The sequence below is a fragment of the Netta rufina genome (genome assembly GCF_964035555.1).
Source record: "Netta rufina genome assembly, chromosome: 24".
Lineage (NCBI taxonomy): Eukaryota > Metazoa > Chordata > Aves > Anseriformes > Anatidae > Netta > Netta rufina.
Genome location: NC_140148.1, coordinates 2,582,367 through 2,602,208, shown reverse-complemented (window position 1 = coordinate 2,602,208; position 19,842 = coordinate 2,582,367). Strand labels below are relative to the sequence as shown.

Sequence of the window (19,842 nt, the reverse complement as noted above, 5' to 3'; positions counted from 1 at the left end):
GGTCGACCTAAATCGGGGAGGAAAGGTGGCTCTCCTGCCTCCTACCGCAGGGTCCCGTCTTGGTTGGGGTTTCTGCGTGCTCTCCGAATAGCCTTTGTCTTTTACCCCTGATTCCTGACCCAGCCCTATAATGATTTACCCACAAAACTGGGACCAAAGATGCCAAGGGTTGGCTTAGCACATCATGTCCATAGTTGGTCCGTGGGCAGCACCCATGGGTGCTCCTGCCCCAGCACCCTCCCGAGCAGCAGCACCCGGGTGTCGCCAGCACCGTGGTGCTCGCAGAGCTCCAAACTCATTCATTTGGCCACCTGCAATGGGGACAGAGGCATCGCTTGCCCTCTTGTTCCTCCCCATGTTGAAGGTAACATACCTTAGGTTTTAGGGCCAGCACAATCACTGCAAAGTGCACGGACAAAAGGCAAGCGGAAACCTTTGCAATCCAGCCCCAAAAGCCTTTGTGTAACCGCTTTCCTCGGCACACTCAGGGCTGCGTGTGCAGGCTGCGGGGGCGGGGAGTCCCTGGGGGCCAGGTCCCTGGGTGCAGGGTGCTGCTGTCTCCGATGATTTGAGGCAGAAATACTGCTTCATGCCTCAGAAGGTTAATTATTTGCATCGTTCACCCATATCTGCTTGCTCTTGCTGCCTCCCTCGTTGCTGTTGCTATCACTTTATTTATTTAATTTTTTTGGAGCAGTTTCACAGATTTCCCTTCTGGGCGACTCTGGAATTAACTCGATCAATGCACGCCTGATGAAGCAAAATGTGATTTTTCCCCCGGAGTCAGGACTGACTCAGGGACCGCTGCGGTGCAGATGAAGGAGCGGCCGTGTGCGCTCTCCCAGAAAGAGGTCGTTTTTGCCTGCAGGGCCAGCGCGGCCGGCTCCCCGTTCGGAAATTCAGAAAAATCTCCCGAACTTTGAATTTCAGATTTTTATCTCGGCGCCAGCTTGGTTTTTGCCAGGGGGGGGTCAGGTTTGGGGCAGAAAGCAAAGCGCAGCGGGGGAGCAGCAACGATGCGCTGCGGGAGCGAGCTCCTCATCCGGCCAAGCCCACGTGGAAGAGGAGCCGGTGGGGGGGGATTTGGGGGGGCTCAGGGGGTTTTGGGGGGCTTGTGGGGTGGGTGATGGCTCCTTTCCCCTGCTGCTGCTGTGTTTTTTTTTCTCCTGATGGGTTTTCTGCTTTTCCTAAGGTTGTAAGGCGAAGGGGTGGGCTGAGGGCAGCGCTGCGACCCCAAGCATCTTCCAGCAGAGCAAAGCCCTGAAAATGAGGTGGAAAAGGACCAAGATATTATTATTATTATTATTATTATTATTATTATTATTATTATTATTATTATTATTATTATTTATTTTATTTTATTTTATTTTATTTTATTTTATTTTATTTTATTTTATTTTATTTTTTATTATTATTGTAATATTTGCCTTGTCCATGGCCCAGGCTGCTGAAAGGGGCTGAAGAAGGAGGGATGTAGTCGTGCGAGATGCAAATGGTGTTTTTTGGCTCACAGCATATTGAAACCTTTATCATTTTATTTTCTTCATTTGTTGGCTTTTTAACTCTTCCACACTCCTTGATCCCAGGGTGCAGGCTCCCAGCCTGGCCCGTGCAGGACAGAGGGAGGTGTCTGGGGGGGGATGAATCAGGCCGCATGGAAAACCGCTGCCTTTGCACTGACGCCTGGGTTCCAGATCCCTTCTGTTCGCCGTTCCCTCATCCCTACGGGTGTTTTCTTTTGAAACAGAATATTATTAATAACCGCAGGCTATTTTTACACCGCACGCTGGAGCTCACAATTGGTTTGCGGGGGAAGATGCAAGGCAGGCAGCAGAGCCGGGATGGGGAGTGGGCGGCTCTGCTGCCGGAGCCGCGGTTGGGGATTGCGGGTGGTTTCCACCCAAAATAGCAGGAGGGGGGCAGAGCTGGGGTGCCTGAGAGGCTTAGAGGGGCCCAAATTTCAACACCGGTGTGAAGCCGGGGCCGTGGTGTGCTGGGGGCTGCTCAGCTCTCTGCCCCTTGCCCTCAGTTCAGTGTTTTGCTTTGGGGGGGCAGCTGTGGCTGGGATGCTCCCCGTGCCTCTCCATCAGCTGCTTTGGGCCCCCCCCATGGGAGATCCTGCAGGAGAGGGGTGAATTTTGGGGGGAGGAGAGGGATTTTTGCTGCCTTTCAGATGGTTCAAACTCCATCACATGCAACGCTCTGATGTGGAAACGGCTGCATCGGGCTTTGCCTGAGGGTGCTGGGGCTGAACCCAAAAACCAGAGGGATGCCCCGAGCCCCCCCATGTAGGACAGGTCACCAAAGGATCAGAGCAGCACCAGACCATCCCGGTGGCCTTGTCCCCGTGTGTGAGTGGGGTCCACTCGTGCTAACGCTGCTCTCTCCCCCCAGGTCCCTCTGGACACAGCAGTCCCCTCCTAGCATCGCTGCCTATTCCCGGCCGGCCCCTTCACCCCCCCTTGGACATCAAGCACTTCCTGACCTTCAGGCTCAACGGGACGTCCCCGCTCAACCTCTTCCCCAATTTCAACACGGTGAGTCCCCGTGGGCAAGGGGCTGTGGCTGCCGGACCCCTTCCTCCTCTATCCCCCAGAAAAAAAAAGAAAAAATAAAAACTCTTTTTTCCCCATTCTTCTGTTCCTTGAACCCAGCCAGATAAGTCCTGGCTTAATTTTGGGGCTATTTTTCACCCCCACACGGTGCCTGCTCTGCCCGTAGCTCGGAGCAAACGTGGTGCCAGCGTCGTGGGGCGAGGGAGCAGCGGGAAGGAACCCTCGAAGGCTGCCTCTCGCCCCATCCGCCGCCCTCAGAAAGCAAAATTAAAAAGGTGGTTTGCTGCAACCAAGATCAATGGGGTTTTGCTCCTGGAATCGATAGCGGTAAAGTCGCTCTGGAGAGCAGTTCATTAGTTTTCAAGTGAATAAAGAGGAAAAAAGGAGGAGAGAGGAGGTGTGGAGAGGCAGGCGCGGGGTGAGCCTGGTCGCTGCGGGACGTCTCCTACCAGCGGGGGCTTCGAGGTAGGGCTGAAATGGGACCAAACACTGGGGTTAGGAGGTTGAACATCACTTTGCAGAGCTCCCCCATCACACATCACAGCACAAGGCCGTGTCCTGGCGGTTAGCAGGATGCCCAAGGCAGGGGTATCCATCCTGCCCAGGGCTGAGGGGGTTTTGCTGCCCTCATCTGGGTCCCTGCATCTGGGACAGGCGGTTTGGTTGCTCCTGCCTTTGGTAAATGTCAGGTTTTTTTTTTTTTTTTTACTCGTGAGCCTAAAAATGGGACTTTCCTGAACTCCCTCCCCACCTGCTGAAACAGGGACCTGATCCTGGCCAGCCTTTTGTAAGTGGCTTTGAGATGAAACGTGCTCTGAAGGTGCAAATTATCCCCGAGATCTTCAAAGTCGGCCCCAGAAATTAAGTGCCGGATTCCTGTTGCTGTTGAATGGGATTCAGACATCTAACTCCTTTAAGCTCTTTTGAAATCCCAGCTTTAGCCTGTCTCTCCCCTGTGCTAACAAGCAGGAACACAGGAGAGGAGGATTTTTTTGATGCCATTAACGTTGCTGCTCTTTGTCTGTGTTCCTTTTTTTAGTCTCTGGAGTCAGTAGCTAACTCGAACCAGACACTGTTGTTTGTTCTGCTTGGCGCTCGCTTGCCCCTGCCTTGGCACGTGCTTTCTAGAGCTTCAAAAAAAAAGAAATAAATTGGAAAATGACTCCTGCACTCATGGGAGCTGCCCGGCTGTGCAGCGACAGGCTCGGCCGCTGCCCTGCCAGGCTCCGTGTGCGCTCTGATCCCTGCCAGCTCCCTGAATCCTCAGCTGGTTGCATTGAGCTCAGCCTCAGTCCCGTGTTTCTAGCCCTGCAGGGATGCTCTCGTGCCGCAGAGGTGATGGGGGCAAGGTGGGAGAGGGGGCAGGAGCGAGGGGGTCACCGTGTTGTGCTCCCCGAGTGAGCTGCCATAAATGAATTTTAAGAAGGCAGCAGAGGTTTGCCCTTTGCTTGCTGGTGATGCTGGGCAGGACCTGGCGTGGTTTTGCCCCCAGGCGGCCGGGTAACGCTCGCCCCTTGCAGCAGCGTGGAGCACGAGCTGGTTGCAACTGCGCAGCTGAACGCTGTGCACTTGGAGCAGGTCACAAGGCTCTCATGAACCCAGCAGATGTTTTACTCTGGAGCGAGCAAAAACCTTTCCAAAAACTGAGCTCTCACTTAAAGCAACAACAGCAGGAGGGAAAAAAAAAAAAAAAAAAAAGAGTCCTAGCAATACAGAAGGCGTGTTACGTGCTCAGAGGGCACTTTGTAGCTCTTGTGATGCTGCAAACCCCCAGGACCTAGCAGCGCCTCGCAAAACCACACCAGAGGATGCGAAGCGAACTGATGCTCCGTCCCGCTGCTGACCTCAGCGGCTGGCAGGAAGTTTGGCTCTGAGATCTCTATTTATATCGGTAGGAACATCCAGGGATAAATAAAGTAACGTGAGTCAATAAGAATTGGCGATAAAGCTGGGACCTTCATGCTCCGAGCGTGCCGTGCCCGAAAACCCACCTCTGCTTTCGGATGAGCTGCCCCCACAGCGCTGGCAGCAGCTGGGCCCTGGGGTTCTCGGTGAAAGGTGCTGGAGACCAGGGGGAAAAGCCACGTCCGTGGGAGATGGTACGTAAAGCTGCAGCACCAGGGTCCCCAGGGAGAGCGAGCAGGGACCGCAGTGGTTCTTTTTCCTATTGGAGATAGCAGAGGCTGCATATGGGAGAGAGAAGGTGATGGTGTGCTTGTGTTTTCATTTGATGGGAAGAACGAGGGCTCTCGGGGGGCATTCGAGCATCAGCCCCATCAGGCATCATGTAAAAAAGCTCTGGTGCCCACATCGTGCTGCTCACACAGGTGGCAAGGTGCTGGCGTGCGCCCAGGCTGCCCCAGTGGGACTTTCCCCCAGTTTTTTTGTGAAGGCTTTTGGATCGCAGGGATGGCCAGAGAGCTGTGAAGGCAGCTGAAGTGGCTGTGGCTGGGTGTGTGTGGCTGTCCAGGGCATGGAGCTGGGTTTTGGGGTCACAGGGAGCTTGCATGCACAGCAAAGCAGTCAGTGGGGAGGAATTGCACCCAGGTAATGGCCAGCGTTGAGATGCCTGCTACAGAAAGAGAGGTCGCCAGCCTCACCCTGCTCCCAAAGCCACCTGGTGCACGGTGGCTGTGCCCACCCGTCCCTCCCCACCAGAGGGGACACAAAAGGGTGCCCAGAGGCCCCTTGTGCTACCCAGCAGACGTGGAGCGAATGCAAAGCTGGCTGGGCTCCGTGACAGCAAAAGGAAACCGAACAAAACTTGAGCGGAGAGAGCAAACCTCCTCCAATATTGATGCTAACGGGGTTCCTTCATCCCAAGCATCCAAAATGGAAAGTGAAGTTTCCCGAGAGGCTGCAGTTTAGTGCTAATTAACAGACGAGCAAGTAGCGTCGAGGAGCCTTCGCTGTCAGGCACTGAATTCTCCCATTGAGCGCGGTGGAGGCTGCTGCAGAGATGAGAGCCGTTTTTCTTGCCTTTCCCTGGAAAAGGTGGGTGTTGCTCTTCCACGTGAGGGCCAGCCGGGCGCTGGCAGCACGGGGACTGCACGCTGCGATCTTCGCTGTCGGGGTGGAGCGGCCTCTTCACCATCCGTAGGTTCCTCCGGTTCTCTGCCGAACCCCGAACGCCTCTTCATTTCTATTCCACGAGTGAGCAAAAAGCTCGCAGCGAGCAGGCGCTTCATTAATCACCCGCTTTTACCATTCTGCTCACTCCTGGAATGGAATCTGGGGTCCTGATAATGGCTCCGTTGTCCAGGCATGTGCCTTGAAGACTGATGCACCTGTCTCAGCAACCAAATAGCTTTGCAGAGAAATACGATCGCCTGAAAACCCAAGGCTCTACTGACAGCAGGACTCAGATAAGATAATCTTCCTGTGCCACGGGCTAGGGGAACAATACTTGCATTATAGATTATAGCCGCGCTCAAACAAAGAGCTGATTCTTATTCCCCCCCCCCCCCCCCATACCCCTTAATAAATGCATTTTGTTTAAAACAATTATGGCTTTTCCAACAAGTTTGCAGCCTCGGCAGAGGAATGACGCTGAGCATCGGGGAGGGACAGAAGCGCCAGGGGCTGTCAGCAGCCTGCATGCTTCTGCCTCGCCGGCAGCCCCCCGCGCGCTGCCCCTGATGAATGGTCTGGTGGAAAGACAAAGCTCGCTGCAGATCATCCTGCTCCCCCTGTGCACATGCCCTGTGAAACACCAGGGGCTGTTTCTGAAAGGCGTCAGCCTCGGAATTTGGTTACAGCAGGTGAAATGGGTGCTGGGGGAGCCTGGGGTGGATTTGCACGGGTACGGTGCCCTGCGGTGTGCCTGGGGCTGCAGGCACCCTCATCCCCCTGCCCTGGATGCCTGTGCAGGGCCATGCCGTGTCCCAGCACCCCACTGAGCCCAGGTGAAGGTGGCTGTGGGGCAAGAGCCAGGGGGAGAAGTGGGACCCCTGTCCCCTTGTCCCCTGCATTGGCACTGCAGGAGCTCTGTGCCGTGGTGTCCCCAGGCACTGCTCGCACCTTTGGCTTTGCGCAGGAACATTTCGGCTCCCTGGCAAAATGCACGTGGAGGATTTGGGGCTGTTGCTCCTTTTACCCTCTTTTACGGTGGTTTCGGCTCCTGCTAAGTCACTCAGAAACCTCCCAGGTCATTGGGATATCGAGGACAGCAGCTGGGAGCTCAAACAGAAGCTGATAATTTGCCATCCACGACACTGGGGGCTGCTGTGGAGCAGGGGGGGGATGAAGGAGGGGGACACTGCTAGAGCAGGGCACAGGCTGGTGCCATTCCCCCTCCTCTCCACATCCCCATTGCTGCCCAGAGGAGAGAGATGGTGGGGACGGGGGCTGTTCCCCTCTGCCAGACCACAGCAGAAATTCAGTGGTTTTTGAAGGCTGGCTTAAAAAATAAAAAGGAATTGATGGAGAGCACCCCACGGAGAGGTTTTATATGAAGTAATGTACATAAGAAGAGGTCACGGAGAGGTCTGTGAGACCCCAGGCTCGTTCCTGGAAGCCGGGAGCCAACACTGAGCACCGCGGGATGCGTGCCGCGGGTCCTGGTGCCACCCAGCCACCCTGTGCCTTCCTCCCCTTCCAGATGGACCCCGTGCAGAAGGCGGTGATCAGCCACACCTTCGGCGTGCCCACCCCGCTCAAGAAGAAGCAGTTCATCTCCTGCAACATCTGCCACCTGCGCTTCAACTCGGCGGTAAGCTGGCACGGGGCTGGCCTCGAGCATGGGTTTGGGTGGGTGAGCGGGGTCCTCATCCCACAGCCCCACTGGGACGCAGAGCGGGCTGGTAGGGGTGCCCCTTGCCCACACGTCCCCAGACAAGGCACCAAGCAACGCAGCTCCTCGCTGCTCCTTGCCCTTCCTCTCCGCTCGCCCTGGCTGATGCTTCCCATGGCAGGGTGGTGGAAGATGCTTCCTCCTTGCTCATGGGCCTGAACGCTCCCAGGGCTGCTGTGCCCTCTGTTCACCACGCCAGCTCTTTTGTCTTTCCACTCCTCATCGTTTTGTTCAGGTCTGTTCCCCGCTGCCTTGGCCTCGCTGGTTGTGCTTAAGCTGCTTTATCAGCCCGTGCAGTTGATATCTGCTCCTTGGGAACTGAATATAATCTTCCCTGCGTTGGCTTCCCAGAGCTCTGATGTGGCAGGTGGTTTTTTTTTCCACACACACACGCACCCCCCCCCAGCCTTTTATTCTAAGTAAATCAACCACCTTGAAGCAGGGAGGAAGGAAACGTTCATTGATCCCTGCAGTACTGAATTGCACGCAGCTGATCTTTTGTGGGGAAAACTGATTAAACAGTTGGAAAGGGAATTCTCATTCAAATGCCACCCAGCAGGAGAGGTTTGCAGGCAGCTGGGCCAGGAGTGCAGCATGGGGGGGCCCTTTCCCTGCACCCCCAGCAGCTCAGAGCCCCTCGCTGGGCTGCACCCCTAACCCCACGGGGCTGCGGTGGTCGCCCTGGCCAAGGGAGCGTTTTCCTGCTTGAATTACAGCTTAACCACCTGCAGCTGTGTTCCCCCTAAACTGGGGAGGGTGGGAGGGGAAGTCACAATAAAACCCCAAGATGGGGGCTGCTTTTCAGCCTCTTTTCTCTCCATCCAGCTCTGGGGAAGGAGCTTTGTTATGTGCTAAGAGAGGTTTTGGCCATGGAGGTTGGTGTTGTCTGGGCTGAGCCTGGACTTGCACAGAGGGTGACAGCGGAGCTGGGGGTGGCACCAGGCTCTGCTCTGCCCCCTGGCCTTGGAAGAGACCCCGGGGGGGGGCTCCCCGTGAGCAAGGGGATGTTTTGCATGGATGTGCAGCACGCAGCAGGGAACTGCTTCTGGAAGGTCGGTGTTGGTGCACTGATGCGCTCCTCCGCACCGTGGTGTGCAGGGCAGAGGGGGAGGCAGCAGCACGGGGTTATTTATAGAGCTGCCAGCCTGGGAGCATCACCCTGTGCTCGGCTGTGCCTTCCCGGAGCAGTGACACGGTGCTGAGCCCCCCTTGCTCATCAGCTTGAGAACCAAGCCTCCTGAGGCTGCTCTCGCAGCTGGGGAGCACCGGGCTGGCTCTGCAGCGCTGCTGTGCCTGGAGAGATGCGGTCCCAGCCTGGCCGTGCTGTATCAGCAGAGTCCTGCTGGAGATCCAGCTCTTCCAGCCAAAGTCAGCTTTTCCAGGCTTAATTATTTCACTCAGCAACCAAGCAGCCTTGGGAAAAGCAGCAGAAGGGAAAGGCGGCGCTCTCCAAGCCGTACCCTGGCTGGAAGCGTGGTGCGGGGAGGGTTGGTGCCCTTCCAACCCACCCTTGTGGCTGCATCCAGGTCTCAGCCTTTGACCCCTGAGGTTGCTTTGCTCTTTCCCACCACGCGCTGCTGCCGCCCCCATCCCTGCCCCGTGTCCCCCCGAGGTCACGTCTGCAGGAGCCCCCGTCCGGGCGCAAATCATCGCACGCCGCTCCTGTGCACAGCGGCGGCGATGCTCCGTGACCTACTTAGGCTCTGCTCAGCCCCGGCCAAGCCCCGTTATCTGATGGGAGTTGATTGTGTTTGCTAATGAGGCTCTGCTCAGCCGCGTGCGCTCCGATGGGTCTTTTTCTTTCCCACGTACCCGGCCGGCGCTGCGCTGTTCCCAGCCCTTAGGAGGCGGCGAGGAGGGGGGGCGAAAGTGATGCTGCTGCTTCCCCAGCACTGGGAGCCTCAACTGGCCCCTGAAAATGCCGTGCAAATTAATCTGTGCTGCTCAGCAGTACGGTGTCTTAATTCACAATGGGTTCAGCCTCCACAAATTGCTAAACTGGGGTTGTTTTTGGTGACAATGCTGCATTGTCCCCGACCGCTAAGTACACAAATGTTCGGGATATTTTCTTTTGTGGATGTTTTTATCAGTTCCGTGCAGGCATGAACCCATCAATGTGCACTTCATTATTCGACGTTCTCTGGGAGAAAGGAGCCTGAGAATGTAAATTGCATGTTAGACACCCATTAGGTTACAATGGGAGACGTGTCCTCCCCACCAAGGTATTTTTTTAATTTTATTTTTACAGCCGGCGATTCACTGCGTGTTTCTGAAGCCGTGATTTTTTTTTTTGCTTGCTGAAGGCTCCTTTTAGAAGTGCCTTGATGCATTTAATCAGAGCAGGGTCCTTATCTCCGCCTTGCAATGCTGCGGTGTCTCAGCAAAGTGATACCTCGCCCTGAATGCATTGGCGTGCGAGGAGCAAAGCGGCTTTGTGCTGCGCCCAGCCAAAAATATCACCTCTGAGTGATCCATCCGTCCATCCTCGGCACCGACATTGTCCCCTTTTTCCCCCCCCTGCAGAACCAGGCAGAAGCTCACTACAAAGGCCACAAGCACGCCCGGAGGCTGAAAGCCATCGAGGCCATGAAGAGCAAGCAGAAGGCAGCGGTGGGGGCCAGCAGCCGGGACAGCGCAGCCGACTTCGTCCCCAGCCCAGAGGGCTCCGGAGACCCCAGCAGCACGGGTACGGGGTGGTGGGTCCAGGAGGGGTCCTGTAGCGGTGACCCCTGGGGCTGCTGCCACGATCTGGGTGGGTCTGGGTGATGTGGCAGGGTTTGGGTGAACCATGCTGGTGTGGTTGCAGCACGGTGAGGATCCCAGTTAAAACCCGAATCACCGCCTGCTGTGGGCACAGCCTTGTGCCCGAGCATCCCTCGGGGGCCAACTGCTGCTCAGGTGGTATTAGGGTGGTGTAAAGCTGCAAGTCACCAATGGCACCGTGAGAATTAGTAAACGAGCTGTTGTGTTACACCAGCATCTCTGGTGTGACAAGCTGGGAGCAGCATCGCTCGTGGCTTTTTGCACTAAAGAGGTGCAAAAGAAGCCCAAGTCCCAGTTTCTGATTATTTGAGCCTATTTGGTGGCCCAGCTGTAGTGGTGAGGAGTGGAAGGAGGTTTGGGTCTGCTTTAACTCTGCTTCAGCCTTGGGATCGCATCCTGGCTGTGGGAAGAGGGGGACAAAGCTGGTGTGTCCGAGCCCTGCTCAGTGATGTGCAGCTGAAGCACAGGGCTGGAATTTCCTTGAGGTTTTCTGTGCTTAAGCATGGCTTGGTGTTGAGATGGGGACAATTAAAGCAGAGGCTGCTCCCAATTATGTGTGTCTGCAGCATCTGGTGTGGTGGGGAGCACCCCAAAACACCCCCCTGGGGAAGTACCCCAAAAATCCCATGGGGCAGGAGTGAGCTTTGCTGTGTCCATACAGCACCCGGCCCTGGGTTGTAGTGCCCCAGCCTGTGGCTGCCCAGAGGGAAAGGAGCGGTGATTTTCCCTGTGATTTGTTAAATCTGGGTGATGTTTAGAAATAGAGATAAGGGCTGTAGGGAAAAAGCATTCCCTGCCCTTGCTGGTTCATGCTGTCTGATATGGGTTCACACATCCCTGGTGGGAATGAGCACCCCACAGAGCCACGGGCTCCTTGGGGCTTCTGTTCTGAGCACACTGAGCTGTGGATAAAAGCTGTAGTGGGAGAGAGCCCTGGGTAGAGCCACCCACAGCAGGAATAAAAGGAGCAGGCAGTGCCTGAGGTGGCCTTGAGCATCGGGGTTGCTCTCTGAAATCCAGAAAACCCGTTCGAGAAAAGACAACCTCCCCCTTCTGACCCTTTTTTTTTTCCTTTTTTTTTTTTTTTTTTTTTCTTTTCCTCCCTTTTTCTCTCCCGCCAGCCCAAAGCAATGGCCTGAAGGAGCCGGATGGTGAGGGCAGCAGCCTGGAGCTGCCGCCCAGCTCGGAGGAGGCTCCGGCGGAGCTGTCGGGCAGCGCCGCGCCGCTGGGCTCCCCGCCTGCCTCCGAGCTCTCCGAGGGCGCCTCGGATGCCACCGGCGTCACCTCCCCGGCCACGCAGGTGGCCGAGTCGGGTGGCAGCATCAGCTCGGCCCCTGAGAGTGAAAAGGAGGGGAAGAAGAGCAAGCAGCACCTCTACTGCCCCACCTGCAAGGTGACCGTCAACTCCCTGTCCCAGCTGGAGGCTCACAACACCGGTAAGGGCATCGCCCGTGCCAGGGATGGGCTCGGAGCCTTTCCCTCCGTGTTTCTGCCGTGAAACGGAGCCCCGTAGGCTTGCAGGGAAGCCGTGTGAGTTAATGAAGGGTGCTTTAATTAAAAAGGGTTAATTAAGGTGGCTTGCGATGATGAGCAGTCGTGTTTTACTTACGCTGCGGCTTACGGGGTGAGTTCTAGCAAGGTCAAATGCTCTCTTATTGTTCGTGTCTCTAATTAAGAGATGTTTTCAGATGTATTTAATCAAGTGATTGGAGGCTGCTCTGTATTCTGTTGCAGCTCGGGGCTCTCAGCTGATACCAACCTGGAGCTGCCTCTTGCAGGCCCAGGAAAATCCCCCCCCCAAAGCAGCCTGGTGCTGGGGCTCCTGCTCTTTTTGAGAAGCACCTGAGGGAAATTGGGTGAGCTCCACGGGCCGGAGCCCCGCAGCGATGGCTCACCCCAGTTCTTCCCTCCCAGTGCTCCCCGTCTGGCTGGGGGGACCTGGGGGGGCTGGAGCCGGGTGGCAGCTGTGGGCTGGGTGACTCCCAGCGGTGCCCACGGTCTCTGCAGTGCCAGCTTCCATCTGGCTGCCCCCGTACGTGATGCTAAAATCAACCAGCCCGGCACCCTGGTTTTTAAAGAAAGCCCCCGCCACCAGCGTGGCACAGCGGGAGCTGGGAAGCAGCACCCCCAGCCCCGAGGGGGTGGGCTCGGGACACGGCTTAGCTGCAAGCGTCTCCTTTTGCTTCTGTCGGTTCTGGTTACAAGCCCAGGAGCTGATTTGGGGAAAAAGAACAAACAAACAAAGGGCACGTTCGCAGCCTGGCGCTCCTCCGCGGCTGTCGCGCAGGCGCTAAGCGCAGGCTCCTTGCTTAACGCCTTAAAAAATAGAATGAATTAGCGGGGGCTTAAATTACTTGCCCACCCCCATCCTCCCCAGCCCCTTGCCGGCAAGGGGCAGGACAGAGCACCCTGTTCCCAGGTGTGTGGGATTTGGGGTTCCTCCTTCCCTGCCTCTTATAACCCCGCTGAGCTATTCCTGGCTCGGCAGCCGGCTCCGCTCTGACCTTGGGCATAGCTCAGATGCTGCGGCACGGAGGGCGACGCGTGCCCGGCTCTGCAGACTGTGCTAATGCCCAGGACAGGGCGACGAGCTCCAGATCAGGCTTAAAATAGCAATTTCTCCGAAGGTCTGACACGTGGAAGGAAGGAGGGGGGGTGGATGTCACTGGGAAAGCAGAGCGATTCTGGTCTGCCTGCGGAGCGCAGCTGGCCGTGAGGGCTTGGAAGGGTTTGGGAAGGGGCTGCTGCATCCCTATGGGAGCCTGGGGTCCTGGGGGGGATGCCGGGTGCTGCTGTGGGTGATTTGGGGTGATTTGGAAAGGTGATGCTTGCTGAGTGTCCCCGTCCCTCTGCCACCCAGGCGCCAAGCACAAGTCGATGCTGGAGGGTCACAGCACCCAGATGCGGCGAGGCCGAGGCAAGCTCCTGTCCCGGGCAGGGCACAAATCCAAGAGGATCGGCAACAAGGGCAGCATCAACATCCAGAACAAGGCGTTTCACTGCCAAGTGTGTGAGATCTACGTCAACTCAGAGACCCAGCTCAAACAGGTGAGAACGCCGAGCCTCGTGCGCTTTTTTCCTCTGAGAGGTGCAGGGGCTCAGGGCATGGGCATGCAAAAGAACCTGGGGTTTGGGGGCACATCCCCTCTCAACACCTGATGCCCTCAGGAGGGGAGGGTCTCAGAAGGCCTGGATTTATAGGATGCATCCCATTTAAATCCTTCCCCTGCCTTAAGCCAAGGGGGATCTGTGTGTGTTTGGCCTGGCCACGCTGATTTTTTTTTCCCAGCTGTGGGGCGAAAACCGGCTTTGGGTTTTGGGGGGAGAGAGGGAGGAGATCTGATCCCAGCTCTGAGAGTGGAGAGGGTCCCTCCGGAGCAGCGGGTGCATCCCTATCCAAAAGCTGTGGGATAAATGGGCAGCCCAGAGGTGGCACCTGGGTGGGGGGCAGCCTCTCGTGCAGCTCCTTGTCCCCATCCGTGGCGAGACTGCGGCTTCCCAGCCACGGTCCCCGGGTCGGTGCCCATCACTCGGGCTCTTTTCCTCTTCCAGCACATGAGCAGCCGGAGGCACAAAGACAGGCTGGCCGGGAAGCCACCCAAGCCCAAGTACAGCCCCTACAACAAGCTGCAGAAGAACGCTGCCCTCGCAGTGAGTATTCTCAAGGTACCTGTCTCCCAGCAAATTACCCGTCCGGTTATCAGGAACATCCTCTGCTGTGGTAGCCATCTCTTGCAATAAGGCACATCTGTTTTTATTTTTTTAAAGCCTCGTCTCCTTGAATCCCTTCAGGGAGGGAGAAGGGTAGGGGTAAGAGGAGTTTCAAGGCTTTGTTCACGTGAAGGAAAGCATGGGGAGAACTTGTCGGCTCCCTGGCAGCGGCTTTTGAAACTGCTGCAGCATTTGGGGATTCTTCCACCTGTCTCACAATTTCTGGAGGGGACGGTGGTGGGGTTTGGATGCTTGGGGTGGGCAGGGGTGGCGTGGTTCAGCTAAACCGAGCCCGAAAGTTCGTTTGCAGAGACATGAACCTCGTGATTTAGCTCGGTGGGTAGTTGGCAGCCCAAAAACCAGCGGGCTGGGGGCTGCGTTTACTGATGCAGGGGTGCTTGTCCCATCCTGCATGCGGCCTCACCCCTCTCTCCTTCTCCCTCCCCGCAGTCCAAGCTGGCTCTGCAGAAGCACCTCACCAAAACGCTGGCAACCCGCTTCCTCCCCAGCCCGCTCACCACGGCCGTGTGCGCCGTGCCTGGCCCCCTCGCCTTGAGACCAGCCGCTGCCACCACCCTCTTCCAAGCCCCTCTCCTCGGACCAGCCCTGTTCCGAACGCCGCCGGCCCATGTCCGCACCACGCCGGGCCCCATCGTCTTCGCTCCCTACTAGAGCCCCTCGGCCGCCCAGGATCCGTCGGCTGCGCCACGGGGGCTGCGCGGGGCAGCGTGCCCGGCCAGGCCGCTCTTCTTCTGGCTGATGGGAAACCGTAGTAGTAGACGTCGACCCAGGCTTCTCCTCCTTTTTGCTTCGAGTTGGCTCCTGGTGGAGCGAGATGCCCCGGCAGAGTCCGGCCAGCCCCCCGGGGCCCCGCTGCTCCCCCTGCCCACGCCAGCCCCGTGCTCAGCAGGGTCCCCCCTCACCCCAAGGGGCTGGGTGATGCAGGTGAAAGGACGGTGCCAGAGCCACCAGGACCCTGCTGGGTTTCTTGTTTCACCTCCCAGTTAGCAGACTGGGAGGAGAGGAGCTGGCTGGTCCGGGAGGGGGTACGGAGCACCCCTCTGTCCTGCCAGTCCCTGCCAGCCCCGTCCGTCCCACACCAAAGAGCCCCCGCCGTGGTGGGCGCTGGCCACAGCGATCGCAACTTTACTCAGAGAGCAATAGGCGAAGCCCAGGGCTTGCTCCCCCTCCCTCTGAAAGCACATCGCCTTTCGCCCAGGCAACCCAAGAAGCACAGAATTTGGGCACACGGTCGGACACGGGCTCCGCTCCAGCCCCATGAGGAGCAGAGAGCTGAGCCAGCCGCTTTGCGCTCCCCGAGGTGGGAAGGAGGTGACCCCAAGCTTGGAGAACGGCCCCGAGCCCCGTCCAGCCTGCTCAGCACCAGCTGTTTGCCTCCGTCCCACCCCCGGGGGGGACAACCCTGCCCCTACCTCAGGGGAGATGCTGTGAGGCTGCATGAATGTCCCCAAAGCACTTTTTTGGTTCTCCGGTGAAAGGAAACGCCGTCGTTCGCCGTCCAGCCCCGTCCCCATTAGGAGCTTCCAAGGAGTTTCTGACGACTCCCCAAAACGAAGGCGTCCCCGGCAGCCCAGACAATCAGGGATGAAGGAGCAGGCACCGCCAGCTTGCGTGTGGGGCTCTCCCTCGGATGCTCTCTTTTCACTGTGCTCAGAAGGCCCAGCGAGGACCTGCTCCGAAAACTGTACCCGCAGCGCCCCGGCTTCCCGGCGCGCTGCTGTAAATAGAAAACTTGCAGGAAAAGTTGCAACCCAAACGAACCTTACGCTGGAGTGACAACCCACCCCGATCTATGCAATCCCGTGGGAGCAGCTCGCTCGTTGTGCTTTGCTGTCTGCGTTTTTACTTTGGTGCTCACGCTGTCTGTACAGCCGGGAGTGTTGTTTGGAGCAGGAAGAAAACAAAGCAACACTTAGCTCTGTGCAGACGGCTCCTCCGGCATCTCTTCCCGTCCCCGAGCCTGGGTGCTGCTTCAGAGACCTCTGCTGCGTCCCGGGATGAGGCCCGTGTTCTCGCCCAGCCTTGGGGAAGAGGCTGGTGGTTGGCACACCTGGGAATCCACACGCACAAGCACACCTATCTGACACCTTGGCCATAAGCAACGTGGATTTCGGGAGGATTTTTGCCCGGTGTGCTCCACCAATGCTCAGGACGAGGCCTTGGATGAGGTTGAACAGGAGCCTGCTGCCAGGAAACTCCTGGGGCTGAAACACTTCTGCTTCCACAGACAGGAGCTTTGGGAACCGCTGCACGGAGGGAGCAGCCGCCGGGTCCCGGTGGCACAGAGCCATGCTCCTGCGTCTGGAGGACACGTCTGCTCCCACCACGAGCAGCACTGCCCCGCAGCACCACTGCTGTGCTCCTGCCACAGAGGCCAGAAGTGCAAAGGAGCCTCTGGGAATGGATTTATCTGCTCAGGGCATCTCCTTCCACCCCAGGGAAAAGAGGACACCTGGAGAGGGGAAGGGAGATTGTGTATGGGAAGATGGGGGCAGAGGTGAATTCTTGGGGGTGGGGGGAGACCTGGCTGGGAGAGCAGCTGAGGGCAGAAAGCTCCCAGCAGTGGCTTGCACAGGGACAGGGACACTGTCCCACAGCCCATGCGTGTCCTGGACCAACAGCTGACCCCACGTCCCCCAGGACAGGAGCTGGGGCAGGAGGGACGTGGTTCCAACAGCATCTCGGTGCCACGAAGCCTGTGGCCACCCCAGCTCCAGCCAGCCCCTACCCATCTCACTGTGCTCTCCTCCAGGCCTCCTCTGCAGCCAAGGGCAGCGCCTCCCCTCCTGCACGCACACCAGCCTCGGGAGCATGGGGAGCAGGCAGCTGCGGCCACGCTCCAGCCTGCAGGAGCTGCTGGGCACCCCGTGGGGTTGTTCCCCTGCATTTTGTTCTAAAAAAGCCTGTGCTGGAGCCAGCAGCGGCTGCTCCTGTCACCCCCCCTCCACCAGTGGAGTCCTGATACACTCCTACACTTGGCACTTTAACCCTTGAAAGCCATTCCTTCTAAATAACAATAATACTGCAACAAGCTGCATAAGAACATGCTCCCTCTGTCGCATCCCCTCCAACCTCCACAGATCCCTCCCTGCTCCTGTGCTATCCAAAGCATTTACTGCCTTTGACTTAGCATATGCTGTACTAGGTAGTAGGGCATAGTCCATAGCGCTCGATAACGCGTGCCCCTCTGTACATAACCTTGGAGTGATGTGAACAGTTTGATTCAAAAAAAAAAAAATAATAATTGAATAAACAGACTCTAGGGACTTGGCCAGTACCCCTCCTGTAATGTTCACTGTATATTTTTTGATGTACTATAACTGTTGGGGAAAAAAAAAAAAAAGGAAAATATTTTGATAATTGAATCTCATTGCTTTATTGTGTTACTCAGTAAATAAAAGGAACAAGTATAAACAAGCCAGGGATTTCTCATCATTATTTTTTTTTTTAATCTAAATCCAGACTAGCCAAGGGAAACATGTTGCTGGGCAGGACTGGGCCACCTTCCCTTTGTCTTGTGGTGGTTCTGAGAGGAGAGGCAACGCTGTGACTGACGGGCAGTGAGAGCTGCCACAGCCCTAAAGCATCTGGGTGTGCAGGTTAAGCGCAGTCCCAGCACCTCGCAGGTCAGGACTGAGTCCACACTCAGTAAGAGGGCTGCAGTTTTAAAATGTGAGCACCAAAAGACATGGGGCCAAGGTCTGACCCTGCCTCAGGAACAGCATCCTGCTCTGCGCTGTGCATTCACTGGGACAGGAGGCTCCTTGTGACCAAGGACTGACTACACCACACATCGAGGAGCAGAGGGCCCGGCCAGGTTAAGGGGTGATCTGAGACAAAGCTGTAGCACCACAAAGCTAGCTGGGAGAGGACAAAGGGGCTCTTCTTATATAGTATCAGTAAATACAAGACAGAGCTGCTCTTGAAAGGGGCACTTATTTCCTCTGGCCTGCCTGCACTCAGGTGCAGAGCTGATCTCAACCTGCTGGCCAGCTTTGTGCTGCATCTCCCCTCGGGCAGCACGCAGCCCCACAGGTGCCAGCCTGTGCCCTGGGAGCAGAGGAGTGTCACTTAGTGAATCCTGGCTTTCCTGTAGCACCTCAAACACTGGCAGGGCCTGGGCAGTGAAAGGAGCACTTGTCTCAGTGCAGGGAGATGGGTCACCTCTCTCCTCCTCAAAGACCATCCCCAGCCCTGGGATGCCTGTTCCTCGTGCCACGAGGCTTCCTGCAGGCTCCACGACACCACACAGGTTCAGCAGGAGGTACGTGCAAGGGAAGGAGAGAGGTGAGGGAGAGGAGGTGCTGAGAGAAGGGAAGGGAAAGACGAGTCTCAGCCATCCACAGACCCGCCGCCCTTGTTCTTGCGACTCAGGGGAAAAGCAGACTTGCTCTGTGGCTGTGTCATCTTACTGGCCAGGTAGATGAACGGCTCAATCAGCGTACGCCGGTCAGCCACAGACACCTCCCACAGCTTCACCTTCTCACCCTTGGCCCAGTGCTGGGCTGCGTCATGGTCTACCCGGCGCTGCTCCTGCAGGTCACACTTATTGCCCAAAACCACGATGGTGACCTGTTCAACAAAAAAGGGTGAGAAGAATCCCTGTAGGTAACAAATGCGGAGTTGAATAGTGCTGCCTGGCTCTGCTTGGCAGCACCCTTAGTGCCAGGCCATGTCCTTCAGCTAATGTCCCTTCTGTTAGGGTCTATGGGTCAAACCAGCCCCACTGAGCGATTGTAGGCATAGCACTGCAGCAGCTAGCAGAAGTGCCCAGTCTAGAAGGCCAAGAGAGATCTCTGTAAACGCCCTTGAGACTGATTCCCCTTGTGAAATAAACAAAGCAGCTGACCCCTGTCCCCAGCCATCAGCAAGAGATCCACAAACTTGCTCCGGCACAGAGCCCTCCTGCCCGTTGGCTTTGGAACAATCACAGTGACAGAGCAAAAGCTCTCCCCTGAAAGCATCCCAGCACAGCAGCCAGTTACAACCACGGGTCTTACAGAACAGGACTCCCTATCACCACCTTGTGACAAGCCAGGGGAAAGGAGTCTTTCTGGGCAAGAACCACAGAACAAGGGAGCAGACCCCACTCCGCAACCCCTTTCCCCTGGGGAGATCGTGGGTGCTCACCTCCTTCTTGTCTTTGGACTTGTCAATCTCCTTCTTGAGGAGCTCCACGCGCTTGAAGGACTCCTTGCTGTCGGTGCTGTAGACCAGCACGTAGCCGTCTGTGCAGGAGAAGCAATGCTTGGGCAGCTCCATGCCGTCCCGCAGGCCCCGCGTGTCGTAGAAGCGCACCTGCTCGCGCACCCCGCGGTCCGTCTCGATGGAGCCCACGTAAATGTCCTCCTGGGTCTCGATCATCTCAGAACCTGCCAAGAGGTGGCCAGGGTGACCTGGGGGCCCTGGACACGACACAGCCTGCAGAATTGTCCTGATGGGTGATCTGGGGTGGACGCTGCTCCTTTTTTCCGCCCTGGTGCTGGGTTTTTGGGGGTCGTGGCAGCAGCAGCGGGCTGCCCCACACCCCAAACCCAGTCAGGGCCTTCCCCCCTTCAGCCCCTTGCTGCCACTCACCCACCACATGGTTGCCGTACAGCAGCTGCTCCAGGATGGCCGTTTTCCCCACGGAGGCCTGGCCGCACACCACCACCTTGCAGCTCTTCCCCATGCCGCCTCAGCTCCGCTCCGGAGCCCCCTGCAAAACCACAAAACAACCGCGGGCGACGCCTCAGGAGGGGAGGAAGGGGGGGGGGGGGGACGACTCTCCCCGGCCGAGACCCGGCCTCAGCGCTAATTTCCAACTCCTTTTACCCCCCAAAGTGGCAGCCCCGGGGGTGAGGGTGGTGTTGAAGGAGCACAACCGGGACGGTGCCAGCCCTGCGAGCCCACAGCCGGGGCCCCTCCGGGGCTTCACCTGCGCGGCGGCAGCGGCGGAAGAGGCGCGGCCACCCCGAGCCAAGCCCGGCTCGGTTCAGCTCAGCCCAGCCCAGCCCAGCC

At 57.4% G+C, this 19,842-nt stretch overlaps 2 protein-coding genes across 4 annotated transcripts in view; one reads left to right on the top strand and one right to left on the bottom strand.

The window, feature by feature from the left end:
- Positions 1-14,493, top strand: part of ZNF385C (zinc finger protein 385C) — a gene marked incomplete at its 3' end in the record, with an annotated part of 71,830 nt that extends 57,337 nt beyond the window's left edge. Inside the window, exons 3-9 of the mRNA XM_084301328.1 lie at positions 2,395-2,537; positions 7,156-7,266; positions 9,871-10,033; positions 11,232-11,546; positions 12,971-13,158; positions 13,663-13,776; positions 14,272-14,493. Of these exons, the coding sequence (XP_084157454.1) occupies positions 2,395-2,537; positions 7,156-7,266; positions 9,871-10,033; positions 11,232-11,546; positions 12,971-13,158; positions 13,663-13,776; positions 14,272-14,493 (1,256 nt within the window). The remainder of the gene's footprint in view (positions 1-2,394; positions 2,538-7,155; positions 7,267-9,870; positions 10,034-11,231; positions 11,547-12,970; positions 13,159-13,662; positions 13,777-14,271) is intronic.
- A 2,714-nt stretch (positions 14,494-17,207) lies between these two features.
- Positions 17,208-19,837, bottom strand: NKIRAS2 (NFKB inhibitor interacting Ras like 2). Of its 3 annotated transcripts, none has more exons than XM_084301086.1 (4): positions 19,657-19,837; positions 19,420-19,540; positions 18,973-19,214; positions 17,208-18,414 (listed from the first exon to the last, which is right to left on the bottom strand). In XM_084301086.1, exons 2-4 carry the CDS (start codon positions 19,511-19,513, stop codon positions 18,175-18,177), a joined length of 576 nt encoding a protein of 191 aa, XP_084157212.1. In that variant the 5' UTR covers positions 19,514-19,540; positions 19,657-19,837; the 3' UTR covers positions 17,208-18,174. The 3 variants fall into 3 exon arrangements, with proteins under 3 accessions (XP_084157212.1, XP_084157213.1, XP_084157214.1); XM_084301087.1 differs by having other exon boundaries at positions 19,760-19,789; XM_084301088.1 differs by having other exon boundaries at positions 18,219-18,414; positions 18,973-19,043; positions 19,141-19,214; positions 19,420-19,837.
- Positions 19,838-19,842: the final 5 nt, after the last annotated feature.

What these genes read in the sequence shown, in the direction of transcription:
- NKIRAS2 (XM_084301086.1), bottom strand. Translation starts at nt 19,513, where the DNA reads ATGGGGAAGAGCTGCAAGGTGGTGGTGTGCGGCCAGGCCTCCGTGGGG. An exon ending in GTACGGCAACCATGTGGTGG is followed by an intron (nt 19,215 to 19,419) that starts GTGAGTGGCAGC and finishes ACCTCTTGGCAG; the next exon opens with GTTCTGAGATGATCGAGACC. An exon ending in AGTCCAAAGACAAGAAGGAG is followed by an intron (nt 18,415 to 18,972) that starts GTGAGCACCCAC and finishes TTTGTTGAACAG; the next exon opens with GTCACCATCGTGGTTTTGGG.